Source organism: Anas platyrhynchos, chromosome 2 (assembly GCF_047663525.1).
Source record: "Anas platyrhynchos isolate ZD024472 breed Pekin duck chromosome 2, IASCAAS_PekinDuck_T2T, whole genome shotgun sequence".
In the NCBI taxonomy this organism is placed as follows: domain Eukaryota; kingdom Metazoa; phylum Chordata; class Aves; order Anseriformes; family Anatidae; genus Anas; species Anas platyrhynchos.
In genome coordinates, this window is record NC_092588.1 from 70099891 (window position 1) to 70116549 (window position 16659).

General features: G+C 40.8%; 1 protein-coding gene across 13 annotated transcripts in view; it reads right to left on the reverse strand.

Moving 5' to 3' along the window:
- FHOD3 (formin homology 2 domain containing 3) overlaps positions 1–16659 on the reverse strand; it is a 382905-nt gene that overhangs the window by 336032 nt on the left and 30214 nt on the right. For all 13 annotated transcript variants that reach the window (XM_027451788.3, XM_027451784.3, XM_027451783.3 and 10 more), the window contains exon 2: positions 15259–15365. In XM_027451788.3, coding sequence (XP_027307589.2) covers positions 15259–15365 — 107 coding nt within the window. The remainder of the gene's footprint in view (positions 1–15258; positions 15366–16659) is intronic.

The window sequence follows — 16659 nt, forward strand, 5'->3', positions numbered from 1 at the left end:
TCAAGTGATGACTGCACATTTTAATTTTCACATAAATACTTCAAAGCTAGAGTCAGATGTGAAAAGAAAATGCAAGGTCAAGGTAGAAGTTGCTTGAACTTTCACAATTCTGCTCACATACCCTGATCTGTCATTGAAGTCCCTACAATATATCCTGGGCTGTATCAAAAGCAGCATTGCCAACAAGGCAAGGGAGGTCATTCTCCCCCCTGTCCTGCTCTTATTAGACCCCAACTGGAGTTCAGTTCCGGGGCCCCCAGCATAAGAAGGGCATGGACCTGTTAGAGAAAGTCCAGAAGATGTCCATGAGGATGACCATGATACTGGAGCCTCAGTCATGCTTCATGATTCTGCTGGGAAGTTTCAGGGCTCAATCTTTTGCATGGACATCCAGCAAGATTTCCCACTGGATATAACTTAATCAGAACAAAACCATCGTTTCCCAGAAAACAATAAAGGTTCTCCCCCACCTTGCTGTATTTCAGCTTTCTGTCCATAGTTGTTATGAGGAATAAAAATATTTTTCATTACTTTCAACAAGAAAATAGCATGCTCTATACTACCTGCTAGAAAACTCTGCAGGGAAACCATGTTGGTAAAGTAGTGACAAGAAACTTTCAGAAAAACATCACTATCAAAAGGAAATGGGAAAAAGAAGCATAATAAACAATTTATGAAGTGGTTAACATGAAATTATGTACCTGCTAATAAATGACTTGGTTCTAGTTTCCAAATGGCAACCTTTTTCTCTAATTAGGTTAAAAAATAAAAGTAAAAAAATCAAACTTTAAATCAAATAATCAGTTTTTGATTGTTCTGCAAGGACAAAGCAAGAAAAGTATCTAAGTTGCCTTAATGCTGCTGCTCTTCCCCCACAAAAATGGTCTGCAGTCTAGACTTGAAACTTTCCTGGAGCAATTCCAGCATTAGGACTGACTCCCTGCCTACCTAAACTCCTCCTGCTGCTTCAACTGGACACTGTGCTTTGCTGGGCTTCACGTCCTGCGTATTGCTCCCAGCTGTCCCTCTCAGCAAGGGTGCCAGGACACCTGGGAAATATTTAATTCATTAAGTACTAGAGGAATCTTTGACACAGTAGAAAAAGATGTGATGTTAGTGCTACCATCACTTGCTGATGTTTCAAGTTCACCTGAACAAGACTCACCATATTTGTACTATGGTATATTTAGTAACTCATCTGAAGATGGCACTATCCTACTCACCCCCCATTACTTGAGACGAAAGGAAGAAATCTTTTATGGAAAGAAAAGATTAATGTCTTGTTCCAGGTGGTGGTGTTTTTTTTGTTTGTTTAATTTCCCCACCCTTCCCTCATGGTTTCCTTGATTTTCTGTTTTCTTTGACAGGAAGGGCACCCAGGACTCTTGAGCACTTTTGCCAAAACAACCTTACACCGCCACCTTGCCCTTTACTGCATCCCCTGCCCTCCCCAGCACCAGATTCAGTGCAGAGAAATGTTTCTTTTCACCTGCCCTTCCTTGATGCCTTATCCTGCCAGTCTTACCTTCAAGGGCACCACAGTTCTTCATGTCACTGAAACCTCTGTAAATGGGAAATAATTTGCTAAGCTCCTTGGGTTAGATGCTCTCCTTCATGAAGATGCCCCTGACTGCCAAGCTGCAGTTGTATCCATTCAGTTACAGGACAAGGAAAGCGCAGATAAATGCAGCACGCCATCAGCAGAACAGCTAGCTGCTTCATCTGCTCTCAAGATTCAAAGCTGTTGGCAAGCTGAAGTACTCATCCTCAAAGACAACATCTCATGGTAAGGTCCCAAGACAGCTGTGCTATTAGATTGCTCCTTACACACACAGCTTCGAATGCATGAGTGAGCCCATTGACCTTGACAGAACTACTCAGAGGCTATTCATAAGCTTCAATGCATGTTTCTTTGAGCAAGGAAAATTATCTGTTTAAATGCACTAAGTCTGTATCACCTTCATTTCCTGGCTTGTAATTCATTTTACTAAAAGCTTTATAAAGAAAAAAGGGGGAGGAGGAAACCAGTTGACCACATACATTTCAAAATAAAGCACAAAACAACCATTATTGCTCAAAATCTTTTTTTGTTTGTTTGTTTCAGAAATTTCTTCACAACAACAATGGAAATTCCTTTCTCCAGAAACTTTGGGGAAGTCACTCGAAAGTGGAGAGAAACTCAGTACAAACGAAGGTGATAACGAAAGAAGTTACATGAGCCTGAAGATGGACGTTGAAACAGCAAAGTAGGAAGGGGATCCTAGGAATTAGGTAGAGCCAGACACAAAACAATGTGAGAGAAATAGAGTCCTTCCTGCCATTCCTTTACACTGAGCAAAAGGCTCTAGCTGTAGTTTAGGCTGGATTTTCCAGCCCAGGCAATAAATCCACTGGAACATCCTATTAAGGGACAAGAAAGTTACATGCAATACAAGTCAGAATTCAAAAACTTGCTCTCAATGCAGTTAAATTCAAGTTTTTCTTGTACAGTCCTCTCATGATTACACCAAAACTCTACCCACTGATCTGAAACCAAAGCAAAGCTCATTTGCAATGTTATTCCTACTAGTGTCCACAACGCTTTATGTTATGTGTAGGCCGCCCTACCAAAATCAAAGGCCTGGAGAAGACTGAGAAGGGATCTTATCAATGTACATAAATATCCCAGGGGAGGGAGTCAAGATGACAGGCCCAGACTCCTCAGTGGTGTCCAGCAACAGGACTAGAGGCAAACTGAGACAGAGGAAGTCCCCTAGGAACATGAGGGAAAGCTCCTGTACTGTGAAGGTGGCAAAGCGCTGGCACAGATTGCCCTGAGGGGCTGTGGAGTCTCCTTCCCTGAAGATCTTCAAAACCCACCTGGACGCCATCCAGGCCTGGGCGGCCTGCTGGACCAGGCAGCCTCCAGGGGGCCCTGCCAGCCTCTGCCATGCTGTGGCTCTGAGATGGATGAAGGGAACTCGATCCTTTTTCCAGAAACTGCCACCAACCCACAGTAAATAAAGGCAGAGGATAGAGAAGCAAACCAGCCTTTGGTCACGTTAACTATCGTGCATGAAAACTGGCATCAGGTTTCTGTAAATTAAGTAACAATACGGTAGCATTAAATATGAGATTTCAAGTCCTGCACGGGGAAGATTGATTCGATTTGTTTAAAGCCATTGTTTACCTTCCACCACACCAAGCCAGCGGGATGGTAAGCTGCCAATTCAGGGCAGCAACACCTGAATTCCCCCAGTGTAAAATCGTATTTCCTAGTATCCTGCACGTGATTTAAAGAAAAAAAAACACCTTACATTTCTACCTGAAAACAAGAAAAATTTCTTATGGAGATGTTCTTTACATGCATTTCTTCATTTAATAAGAGCACTAATAATTACACAGAGCAAGTGTGAAGGATCAGATCTTTCTTTTAAAAATAAAGACATTTGAATTCCTCCCACCCTCACCCTTTACATATCAAAGAAAATCTCCAAAATTTGGCTTAGACAGCCAGTTAAACCATCAATATAAAGCTCATCTTACTTGGTTTCATAGATTATTGCCTAGGAGGAGGCCAACTAATTTCCACAGCATAACAGAGCAGTTGGGCTAAAAACAAAAAGGGTTCAGAAATATATGGGGGAAGAAATTATTTCAAATAAACAGGTTTATTTGATTTATTTAGAACAAAACCTACGCATGTCATAAAGACTGTACTTCCACTCTTACCTAGGGCTTATAAGACTTGCAGCTTTCTTAGCATGACTTTGGGTTTGTTTTGTTGGTGGTGTTTGTTTTAATGTTAAGGAAGTGCCAAGAAGTATTCAATAGCCTTAAGACCAATATTAGAGTAGGCAAATTTTACATCATGAGATTATGTCAGATTCTGCTAAGATCTACATTGATGTCAGATTCGTTATTGCTATCGGACTGTCTTTGCTTTTACACTGTCTTCCCCATTGTTATACAAGTTCAGTGTCAGTAAATCCCTCACAGCAAGGCCAACTGTGAACCAGGTGGTATCAGATGAGCCAGGCATCCACATAACTAGCCCAAGCCTCTCTGAAATAATCTGTTATTTTCACCATCCTTCATGACCACTAGCAAAGCAGACACCAGGTTACCAAATCGAGGTTAACTAACACTTCAGCTGTTGCCCCTTCACCCCAAGGAGAGCATCAGGCTGGATTGAAAACTAACCTCAACTTAGTACCTGTGTACATCTACCAGTTCATAATAAGCACTGGAAATGTTTGCAGATTTGGCCAGCACATAAAGCCAGCCCAACATGACAACTTCCCATATAACAGCTCTGCATCTACTACTGCCTGACGTAACGATCCAAATGTTATGAAAACCTATCTAACACAGATGCTGCTCTTAGTGGAAAGTTTTCAGAGCACACATGCAGAACACATGCTTTGCATTTTCTTACAGCCTCTCACAGCACTCAGGTTTCTTGGTGTACCATCAACCTCCCCCCAGTAATCACATCCAGGTTTTTCAAGAGGAGTAGCTTAATGAGAACAGCATCCAACAGCAATCCCTAAGCTCAAGAACGAGCCACTGCCTCCTCCGAGTAGAGCCTGGTCAATAGCATGCCACCAGAAGCAAACACATGGCAATGGGCCTTCCCTAAAGCGTGGTATTTTTACAATGCAGCTGGTTTTCACGTCTCCATTTCAGCACCTATACATGTCCATCTTCACTTGCACACACCTTTCAGACAGTGAAAAATGCTGCTACAATGGGGTATTGCCTCATACTCAGTTGCTTCATAGTTTAAGTTATTCCCGATCAGAGGAAAACAAACTATTCCTTGTTGTGTGTGTAAGAGATGGAATTTTTGCAAGAGTTCAAGCACTCACGTCTATCAGGTTTTCCCTGAAAAAAGATATGCAAGCCAGATCGTACACAATAAGAAAAAAAGTGTTTCTTAATCTGCCATTAATCAGACAGCATAAATCCTGGGCTTTGATTTCAAAGCCACTATGATATGGTTTGAGTGCAGTTTCAATATGATATGCTTCCCCGTTCAGTTGTAGATTGAAGAAATGCAAAAAAAAAATAATCTGATACTTTAAAAAAATGCTGTGTAAAAGCCAAGAGCATGCACGTGCAAGGAGAGAGGAATTAAGAATCTCTCTGAAAGTCATCATAAAGTCATAACCAAACAAATAACCTTTGAGGGTTCTGTTTGTTTTACTATCTGACCATTTAACTGTCACATTCTCATTAAATAACAGAAACAAAGGGGTCAGGAGTGTGTTAAAAACCAAGAAAAGATACTCTCAAATGCTAAAATTTACCTCCAAGTACACTACAAATGGATGACAGCAATAGTAGCTCTCTCTGGTACAAGAAATAGTTAGAGGCAAACACACAAATTCATCTTTAAATGATTTCAGTAGACTTTCCTTTCTTACCTCAGTTTTTCCACTGAAAAATTTAGACTGAAGTCATAATGTGTCTGCATCCTGTTCTTGCAATACTCTTGCAAGTCATCTAATCATTTCACAGAACTTTTATTCAGAGCATTGCTAGACAATAACACACAGACTAAAGCAAAACCCATTCAAACGGATAAAAGTAGACAGACTAGTCAGATGACCATTCATTATTAAAAAAATAAAATAAAAATAAAAAACACACCCTAAAACTTTACCAGTGCAGGTAGAAATAACTCCTACAGCATATTCCCAGAAAGAAAACTAAGCAGGCAAAATGCTGCAGACTAATCAGCGAAAGCAACAGTATGCAATGGAACAAAGTATGCTGAAACTCATGCACTTTTTCCCTAGAGATTATTCCAATATTATTATGTTCTGTATTTTCCACCATGAATATAACAACTAACTGCCTTCTTGCCTACTAACAACCTATACACAATGCAGGGAGCAATTTGTGAGTGCCTGTATAACTGTGGCAGGGAGGACTACACACAGATTGCCACTGCAAGGTCATGGTCTTTACACCCACCTGCTCCTCCCAAGAACAACAGTAACGGGGCAGAGTTCTCCTTTCTTTTCCTTTTAAAATGGAAAAGAAATTGGTTGGAAACAGAAGGGGGAAGAGGATGAGAAACATCAAAAAGGGCTGAGTAAAACTTTCAAAGGATTCACCAAGTATGTCTCATGATCTACATTAATAGTGCATAATTATTCTTACTAATGTATTCTGAGTAAATGTTGATAAAGTCTTCTGTGTACTTTACCACAAAGCAATGATTTTTGCCAACAAAGAGTGAATCACTTTCATACGCTATGAAATTGTAGCAAGCCTAATGGGGGTGGGGGGGAGACACACATCTGTTTCATTTGCTCTTTTCAGTAGTTTCTGTGCAGGCAAACTTCAGGAGCTGGAATATGAGAATCTGTGTCTCAGCTCCCTTCCCCCTGCTTTCTGAATCATCGTGATGGTCATTTCTCTGTTTCCAATGCCTCATTTTCCACACAGTAAAACGATAAACTTCTAAAGGCCCCTGAAATTCTTAAGGGTTGTCTGCTGCTTTCAGTATGACAGTGACCATTCTTCAAGAGCTGTCCTTACTCACATACAAAGTTGTGTGTCCCTTCCCTCCCCAAAAGCTAATCAAAATCTCAACCCATAAACACCTGTTTCAGCAGTAAGTGTATCTTTTCATTTTGTGAAACACTGTTGTCATTTACAGTTAAAGTTCCATCTTTATTTATGCATGAAGAAAACACAAACTTTACTCTTTGCCATCTCATAAAGAGATGTGCATTAGAAGTGCTACTGTAATTATAAGATTGCTCCTGGGTTAAAAAAAAAAAAAAAGGCTTGTTTCCTCACTTCTTGTCAACTTTGCAGAGTGTTCATCTGCAGAGATAACATCACTTGACCAGTGCTTTTCCAGCCTCAAGTCATGTATTTCCCATTGCTGTCAGTAACTGTCAAACTGGCTACACATTCCTCACAGGCAACTTTAGACTGGGTAATTTCTGGTCGTGTAGTATTGGTGTCACCTGCACTTTGACATTCATGTTACATTTGGATTTTCACTTGAAGCAACAGATGCCTTAAAATAATCAGGACTTTTGAAAAGGGATAATAGAAATGTCTTTACTGAAAGGGTTGTGCAGCATTGGTACAGGCTGCCCACGGAAGTGATTGAGTTACCACACCTGGAGGTCTTCAAGAAACATGCAGGTGTGCAACTTAGTAGCATGGTTTAGTGGTGGACTTAAGTACTATGTTAAAGGTTGAACTAGATGATCTTAGAGGTCTTTTCCAACCTGAATGATTCTATGATCCTATGCTACTGATCAGCCACAAACCTTGGGACTAAGGGACAAGGAAAAAAGTGAAACAAATCTCCTACTGCTACATGACGTGGCACTTCCACCTCTTCAGGCAGAGCTCCTCCAGTGCTTCCAGTCACGCTGTGGGACTCAGCTTTGCTTCCAGGAGAACAAAATGACAGATTGAGCTCATTAGGAAAACTGCTGCTGTCCTGCAACTGCAGTGGACACCCGCACAGTAATTTTCATTCGCACAAAGACCCCTACTAACTTACCTGACTTACAGTACTAAACACAGCTCTACTCTTTTCATAATTAAAATAATCAAAAATGAGCTTGGAAAAATGTAGCTTTAATGATTTTTACACAAACTTTTCCCTTCTCCTAGAAATCATGCTCTAATACCTTGAGGAAGAATCCCTAGCTTCTGCAATTCTTCCAGTTTAATTGATGATACTAAAAAAATAACAGCCTGAAGATGAGATTTCCCAAGGTGACAGAAAACACATGTCAAAGAGATGTCCTACTGACCTAATCAGCCAGTTACACTTCCAGAATGTCATCAGTTTATCCAGACTCAGCAACAACTATTTTAGAGCTGTCCTACCCTGCAGTAGGATATACACACCTGTAAGTACATATACATAGATATAGGTTTTACTTCAAATTGGTCAGTATACTTCCTCAGGTTTTCTTTCTGCTTTTTGGAACTTTTCTATTTCATATTTGGCAAAGGCTGCTTCATAATTTGACATCTTAAACAGCATTTTGCCCTCAAGCCAAATCTTGTTTCTCCATATTAATCCCACTTCTGAAATAGGCTTTGCATTTATTGCTGGGCCACCAATGCTTTTGCTAGCAAGCATAATTACTGAGCAATAAACATGAAAAAGCAAATTAATATTTGCTGTGCTTGTTTATGTTCTTAACCCCTGGCATAGGTCACTAGTTCCACAGCTTCATTACAGGAGAGCCTGGGCTACTCCCGTATTTGCTGTGGTTTGAGCTGTTAGTTCCTCACTGCAGGTTAAACCAGAGATTCTTTTATTTATTTATTAAATCAGAAGTGGATTATTATTGCCTTAGTTTAGCCAGTGGGAAAGCAAATAAGCAAACAAAACCCACACACCAAGTACACGGGCAGATGAATTCCCGTGGGATAAACAGGAGTGTAAACTTGCTTATACAAACCCGCTTTGTACTTACCACAGGGTGAGAGCAAGCACACGAACAGTTGCTATGGAATAGGAAGTGTAGCAAGTTCACAGCTTTTACTAATTACCCAGCAGAAGCTCGCCCGGCTGCTTGCATGCTCTGGGCAACTCCACACCAGTGTGAAACTTGCAACAGCAGACAGCGGGTGTGCAACATTTTCCTGCGGGCTGTTGTTCAAGGTTTGGACCCTCACACTGATGCTTCTCCTGCCGACAGGAGTCGGGCTCTGAGCAGCCCTACAGCTCTTCCTGACAGCCCTATCAATGATCTGTTTATGCAGAAGGGAAGGGGTCTCCTCCTTGCAAAGTGAAAAGCAATACATTTCCATGCCTCAGGAGCTGCTCACTTTGTGACCTCTTCATTAGTGAGGGTGGCAAAGTGCAAATGCAGCTGCTGGGGAGCTCCAATGATAAAAAAACTAAATATTTTATAAATAAAACAACTGGCAACAGTTGTTTTATAGTTGTTTTTCTTTAAGTTTCCACCTTAAAACATTGGGCTCCTCAGATATTTGCATGTGCAAACCTGAATGCCAAATTAGACTTCATGTTAAGAAGCATTGTCCTCGGGAAAGCTGTAAGAGTCATTCACACATCTGTTGGTTTGGCACCGCATACAGCACGCAACATGCTGAGAGACAGCTAAGCACAATATTTCCACAATACATTTTGCAGTGTAAATGATTTTGAAAAGCTCAGCACGTTCATTTGCCAGTGATGATCACGACAAAAGAGTAGATCTCTAAACGTTTCCAAAATATCCAATTCAGATGTAGACGATTCCCTCTATAGCAGGGCTGTGAGTAAAATCTAGGGCAAAGCAGGACACAGCTATCGACAACCCCAAGCTATAAAAGTCACCTCCTCGTCCCCAATAAATAAATAAATAAATGAACTCACACCGAAAACCAGACTGCAGAGCATTTTTAGGGCTTGCCTACTGTTCTGATGCTGGGAAAGCGGATGGAACCTGAAATCCTGAGATTTATTTCATTTTGTTGTCAAGGAATATAGCAAGGCAATTATGGAAATTAATTTTTATAGTTCCACCTGAATATAAATTTCAACTTTTTTTTTTTTAAATAAACAAGCAAATGCTTTTAGGACTAAAAGAACATAAAGAATTTTAAAAGCTACTTAAAGTTGTGAACACATGTAAGAACAACTACTTCTCTCTAGCTTTGGGAGGGAGGGAAGCAAAAAATCTGCGACCTATCCATCCAGAAAAACTAGTTAGAAACCTGAAAACTTTATAACCATTTCTTTTGCAACAGAAAAGTTTTGGCTAGCTATTCACTTCAAAATGCAATTCAACATCTTCATCTGATATGTTATAGACTGTAATACTGCTGCCCTATAGAAAGTCATGAGCTTTACAAGGTTTACTGTAACCTCTCAGCTATACGACAACGCAAATAGATCTAGACCCTAACCAAAGAACAGGAGAAACAGCAGGGGGGTCACATTTAGGGAAATCCTTCAGCACACCAGGCTGTTCGGGGCCTAATAGGGCCAGGACAACACAGTCCTTTGGGTACTTTGCCACTCGGCCCCATGCAGCAGCACGTTCCTCTGGATTTCTGAGCCTCTGCACTCCTTGCATCTGTGCAGTGGATAAGGACAAGGGATGTTACACAAGATACAAATACCTTAAACAGAATGTGAGACTTCCACACCCCACCTGCTCTAGGTACACATCCACTTCAAACAATTCAATCCATCTCAATATGAAGAAGTTTTCTTGATGCTATTTTAACCTGAAAACCTTATTTCCTTTGTTCCAAATTTCTGTGACCATTCATCACTTTTTTCCACATTCAGCATTTCAGAGTAATAACTAGGCATCACAGAAATCAAAAGCTTCAGGTGATCAGGTGCATTTTGCAAAACACAGATAAACCATTACACTAAACTATTCCAGTCTCTGCTGTTTGTAACACCATGACAATCTTACATAGGCACCTCTCTAACTTACCTTGCTGTTTGAACTGAGAAACATTAGAGAAGATGACAAAGTTGGCGAGAAAGCTGTCGGAAGTCAAGTCTTCCAACACAAATATACTCTGCCCGAAATAACACAATATCAGTGTACGATCTGCTAGCTTGCATTACTGCTTCAAAATATGAGCCACATCATTTTTCTTAGGCAAAAACTGAAGTCAACCTTCAAGTGCATTCCCAACTTCCTCATGCAAAAGAAGTGACACACAACAGAAGTTTTCATTTCTGCAATTGAGTTAGCTGCAAAGTGTAATCAGGTAAAAAGTATAGTACGTTGGCATCAAAAAAATATTACAGATCCCTGCAAGACTTCCCTGCCTTCAGCAGATCCTGAATCAAGTCCAGAATGAGCAGCATCGAGGGGGAAAGTGTGGGGAATCCAACTTGGACTGGGGTTCACCCAGCAGAACTGGTTTGAGCCAAGGAGCGTGAAAGGGATGCAAAACCATCAACAGTGAAATGATTTGTCAGAAGTACTTCAAAACAATCCTTCTGCTAAATAGAAACCTTCAGAATGTGTTCCCTGAGGAAATCCCCATCGCTTGCAGCATGCTGTCTGAAGAAGCTTTTGTATTCTGTGGTTCAGGACTGTGTTACCTTGTAGACTACCATTAGGGTCTGTTAAGACTTGCCCACAACGAGAACTTGGACAATTATTGTTAATACAAACACACAAACTTCGTGAGAGTTCTTGCTCATCCTACAAAATTGCAAGTAAACAAAGGGGAAGATCATTATCTGTCACAGACTCCTTAAAGAAGCAGACAGCCAACTCAGCCTGCCTCCACGTTGCCTCCTTACACAATTAGTGATTCACAAAACAATTTGTGTGAGAATAATAATAATTGAAAAAAAAAATATGAATACATGCCAGGCTCAAAGAGGAAGGAAATTATTAGGTGCTCTTATTGACCTGTCTCCTGACCTTGATACCTTCTGCGGGGCCACCATTTCTGTGGTCAGCCCCAGTGCTAGGCCAGGCTGTGTATCCTCCCCGTCCCCAAAAGAGATGCTCCTGCTCTCCCCAGTCCCACAGCTATGCAACAAAGCTGTGAATGCTGGAAAACAGTCCTGGCCCAGGCTGCGTTTCACTCACCGTTAGCCCTACAGGCTAAAAGGAGCTGGCTTGTGGGTTGGGTTTTCTCCTCCCCTACATAGAAGTTTAGGCTCTCCTGGAGCGGATAGCAACTACTAAAAACATTCTTTCATTGTATTCAGCAAGTGAAGATGAGTCATTCGAAATCATGTATGGGTGCATGCCCTTCTCATCCCTGTTATTTACAATTTTACATAAATAGATTCCAGCCAAACTGCCACCATCCTTTTCCTCCTCCTGAAGAAAAATCCTTCCTATTTTTTCAGTATGTTCATCCCATCCTTACTAGAGTAAAGAGATGCCTACTATCTCCCACACCAATAAGAAAAAAGTAAAATTGCATTTCCTGAACGCTTTATTTCTTTATTTATAAATCTCATTTTAGCAGTGTGCTTAAAGTATTTTTATATGTAAATATATATATATATATATATATATATATATATATATATATATATATATATATATATATATATATAAAATCAATTTTAACAGTTTTGCCAGTTCAAACAGGAACATTTGGGAAAAAGTTGCTGAAAACTAATTCCAGTACATTCTGGTCACTTTTAATAGGAGTTTAGGATCTGAAATTTAAACAAAAAAAATGCCACAAATATCCAGCTACTAAATCCTTCATTCAGAGTTCAGCAAGCTTCAGTGACCCTGATGAGCACAACAGCCTTGGAATGGTAGAGGGGCAGATCCTGAGGTAGCCTAATCTCAGAAAATTAAAAGCTTTGAAGATTAAGAGCAGGACCTTGAAATGACCCAGAGAGAAAGAAAGAGACTAAGTGGTTTCTGCAGCCAGTCACTCGCAGAAAGCAGGCTGCTAAGCCCCAGATGCCCTCAGCCAACTCCGGCTCAGGAGTATTCCAGCTCAGTGCTTTGGTCTCTGCAGGGGCAAAAGATCAGAGCCACAAGTCCCCAAAACAGATTTTAGTCTGCCAGAAACTTAGTATGGCAGCTATCCTATGTCTGATTTTCATTTTTTTTTTCCTGGATAGTTTCACAAGAGTTGCATTTAGTCTGAAGTGACAAAGTTACGGAGTCATACAGGGAAGCTACCTCACAGATTTCAGAAATTTTGGCGATTGTTCTTATTTTTTGTTTTTTTCCTTGTTTGTTTTTATTACAGAGAGAATACTCCCTTTAAACATGGACAAAAGCAGGATGCAGAAATCCATGGCTGAAGCCTAACCAGTACTGAAGATACCAAGTTCACTGTATTCCATGGGCTAAATTCGCGCTTTACACCTTAGGGCTCTCCTTACCTTTTACACAGAACCGTAATCAGTCTCGCTTTCAGCACGCAGTTCCCTAAAACGTCAGCTCCATTCCTGAAAAGCTGTTGACAAGTCAAATATTCCTCTTGCTTCACATTCTGCCTGACCAGTACCTGCTTGTCCCTTAACCAATTACTCCTAAATGTAAGGTTTTGTACTTCACTAAGCAGAATCCCCTTGCAGCCAAGCAAAACGTTAAGTTTTCAAGGCTCCAGCCTGCAAGTTACAGGGTAGATGTGTGCATGGAGGAGGAATATGGAACTAAAATTTCTTCAACCTCACAACGATTTATGTTAAAACACAACCCCCATGTCATTAAGCAGCGCTGCTGATAAGCACACTCTAGGAATATACACCCACAGCTACTAGAGGGATAACTTCAGAGAACAGGGCAAAGACCGACGAAGGCAAGGGCTACACAGCAGAAACTGTTTTGTTTCATACGAACCTTTTAGTAAAACTATTACAATAATGATTTGTATCCCAAGCTTTTATGAAGCTGAGCATATGAAGGTGCATCGTACCTCCCTACCCATTCTTGGCACGGGAACGGAGGAGCTCCCAGCACGCTCCACGTGAACTGGCAGCACAAACCACTGCAAGAATGAATTGCTCAACTGACAGCCGGTTGGTTGCACAAGAGGCAGCCTGCACATACGTGCAAAATACACAGAAATATTACCTGATTTTTCAGATCAGATCGATACCATAGTCATGCAGTCCCCAGATACAGTTTCACATGTCCAGGTGCTTTGTTTTTTTTGTTTACTTTTTTTTGGTATTTGGTTTAGGGGAGATGGGATGGATTGCTCGTTTATCTTTTCTTCCTTAGGAAAACCACGCCAGACAAAATTAGACTTGTGTTTCAGGAACAGTTCACATCACGGATTTTATACACCCAAAGGCAGCAGAAATTAAAACTAAGCTGGAAGGAAGGTTGCCTGCAATTGTGAGTGAGAAGTCTGGCAGGAAAAGCACCAACTGGCCTCTGGCTTGCCAAATTGCTCAGTGATGACACTGTGGGGTATCAAAGGCAATGGAGTTAAAATTACCAGAATTATCGTGGAGACATCAGTGGAAAGGAAAAAGAAATGTGAGGTGACAACTCATTCATGCATACAAAGTTACTACAGCATTGTAAACAGCCATCAGAAGACTGTCTATCTTTACTTGATTTTAACTTATTATCAAGTTAGCAGGGAATAAGTACTTCTCATTCTTTTATGCAGTGATAAAAATTGCTGTAAACTGATGACTAGATCAACTTCTATACTTCACGCTCCTACTGAACAGGAAGCGATGCTCAGTTCAGCTTTATTGGCTACTCTTATCTGTTGAGCAACATTCTTTGTAACTGCTTTCATTTTGAACCATTTCTTTGTCTTCCAATAGTTATAAAAACATGCCCAAAACTGGTATGTGTGAAAGACATCTGTAACATTATTTAAAAATCTTCTCCATATAAAATAATCATCAGAAGCACAGTTTCAAGTTTTAGGAATTCGTATTTGTATTCATCAGAGGCATGACAGCTACCACAAAAGGTAGAGGAAACAGTAAAAGCAAAAGGGCTACACCTCCTAACGTTAACAAGCCCTGACCAATTAAGAATGCAGTTAATTTCCTTCTGGCACAGCTACATTACTCACATGCACCAAGTCTATGCCAAAACGCACCCATGCAATTAATAACAACTACCCAGTCCAATATAGCAACAAACAAAGCTAAAATAGCTTTAGACTGTCTCTTCATTTTACATTTGGAGCAAGACAGTCACCTGAAGGCCCAGAAAACATCCTTCTGTTTTCACAATTCTCACCACAGATAGTTTATGGAAAGCTGTGTTATAGCATCAAATGTATGCCAGCAATTCAAGAAAGAAAAAAAAAAAGGCAACACAATGATCATCAAAAAACACTACCATCACCACAGAAAATCCCACACACTGTGAGTCAGAGTGGAAAAGAAGCCAATGCAAGTTTTTTCTTCAAGAATATGTAACAAGGACTTAAATTTCAAGGCACAAAGAAATTGAGTCTGTAATTTCAAGAGCACAACTTCAATGTATTCTTCTACTCTGGCTGTTATGATACAGGTTGGTACCTCTGAGCTCCCAGAACTAACCAACCCCAAAGAGCTATAATATGGATTAGACTAGTCGCAATAGTCTTCCTCACAGATTTCTTGTAGTACCATTTCTCTAAAAGAAGATCGCATAAGTGAACATAGATGGAGAAGTCAAAAAATTCTTAATTACAGAAGGGGGGGAAGGGGCTCATGTGCTTACTAAGGAAAGAATTTTACATTTTCTGTTCCTACGTTGACCTGAATGCACCACGTCAACCACAAAAGCTCCCAAAACCTCAATGCTTCTGGGACAAGTATGCTTATTAATCAAAATGTAGCAAACATTGACTTACCCAGCATCCTCCTGGAAGCCTTCCAACTCATCCCTTTGTTCTGCTAGAGTGGATTCTAAATCCAGATAGGTACCGTTGTGAGACAATTGTAGAGTGCAGTCATCAAGCTGTAGGACAAAATTCAGAACATCAGATTTTAGCAGTAATTTTTTGACATAGCTCTAACATAGGCTTTCCGTTTTCCAGGTCCAAAATCTCCCTAAAACAAACCATATGTTGGAAGTAGAAGAGAGTGATGTTAGACATTGTACACAATCCCAAGTCCACGTTCACTAGATAATGCTTGGTCACTACGATAATTTGTAACTAAACAAGCCTGAAGGAAGAGCTAAGAAGCAACATGAACTTCTCTCTCACCATGACGGCCCAGTGTCAAATCACAAGAAACAAAGAAAATCCCTTCCCAAGGCAGGGAAACAAGAAAAAGGGCAGGTGGAAATACGGGGTGTCGTACCTTCCTGGTAGGGAAGAAGTGACCATCCACCTCAGACACCCTGGGAAACCCTGCCCAGAAGCAGAGGAGCTGCTATCATGGAGCCCAGTCTGACAAAAGCTGCTGGGGACCTCGGTGTGTCACAGTGCTGGGGTCCTTCTGTAACCAGTTTCACGTTCAACAGTATTGTAGCCCCAGGTGTTTCACATTACTAGATATACAAGCCAGCCTCAGGTTGACTTGCCAAACAGGAGACACTTCATCCCTCTGGCTGTGGCAAAACAAGATGACAGCTCCATTGCATACCTCTCAACCCTACCACTGTCATAGTTGCTTCTTTTGGAGGGAGGATGAACTTACAGCCCCACGGCAGAGACCACTTTGGGAAGAGAAGAACAATTCTCACCATACCAACCTGCTGTTGCAGGTGGAAACCAGTTCTTAGAAGAACTTAGCAAGGGTACAAAGTAGCCAATGAGTCAAAGAAATGACACTTTTAACATTAGAAAATAATTGAAACTCCATCTAAGATGAACCACCTGTTTATCACCTGTCCAAGAAAAAACACCAGAAGTCTTCTCAGGGTCATTCTGGATTAACTGCATTGGTAATCCTGCAGAAGAGCAACTTTTTAACATGCAACCGATAGAGCATGACTTTCGAGGTAGCCCACATCACTGTGCTGAGCACTGTTTACAGCTTGCAAGAAAAAAGTTCATTTTCTGGAGAACGGAAAGGGTAGAGGGAAGAGGTGAAGCTGTGTTTGAACCTGTTCCACTTTCTCTTTTCTCTTTTTTCCCCCTCAGTGAAAGAGTAAGCACACCAAATAATGCAGCATGAGTTCTCACCCTGACTCCTGGGGATTAAAGAAAGAAAAGCACCTCCAGGCCCAGCTCCCTGATATTAAGAATTACAACAGTATTACTATTCTGCATCTCACCGGGTACAAAGGATATTATTAACCTATG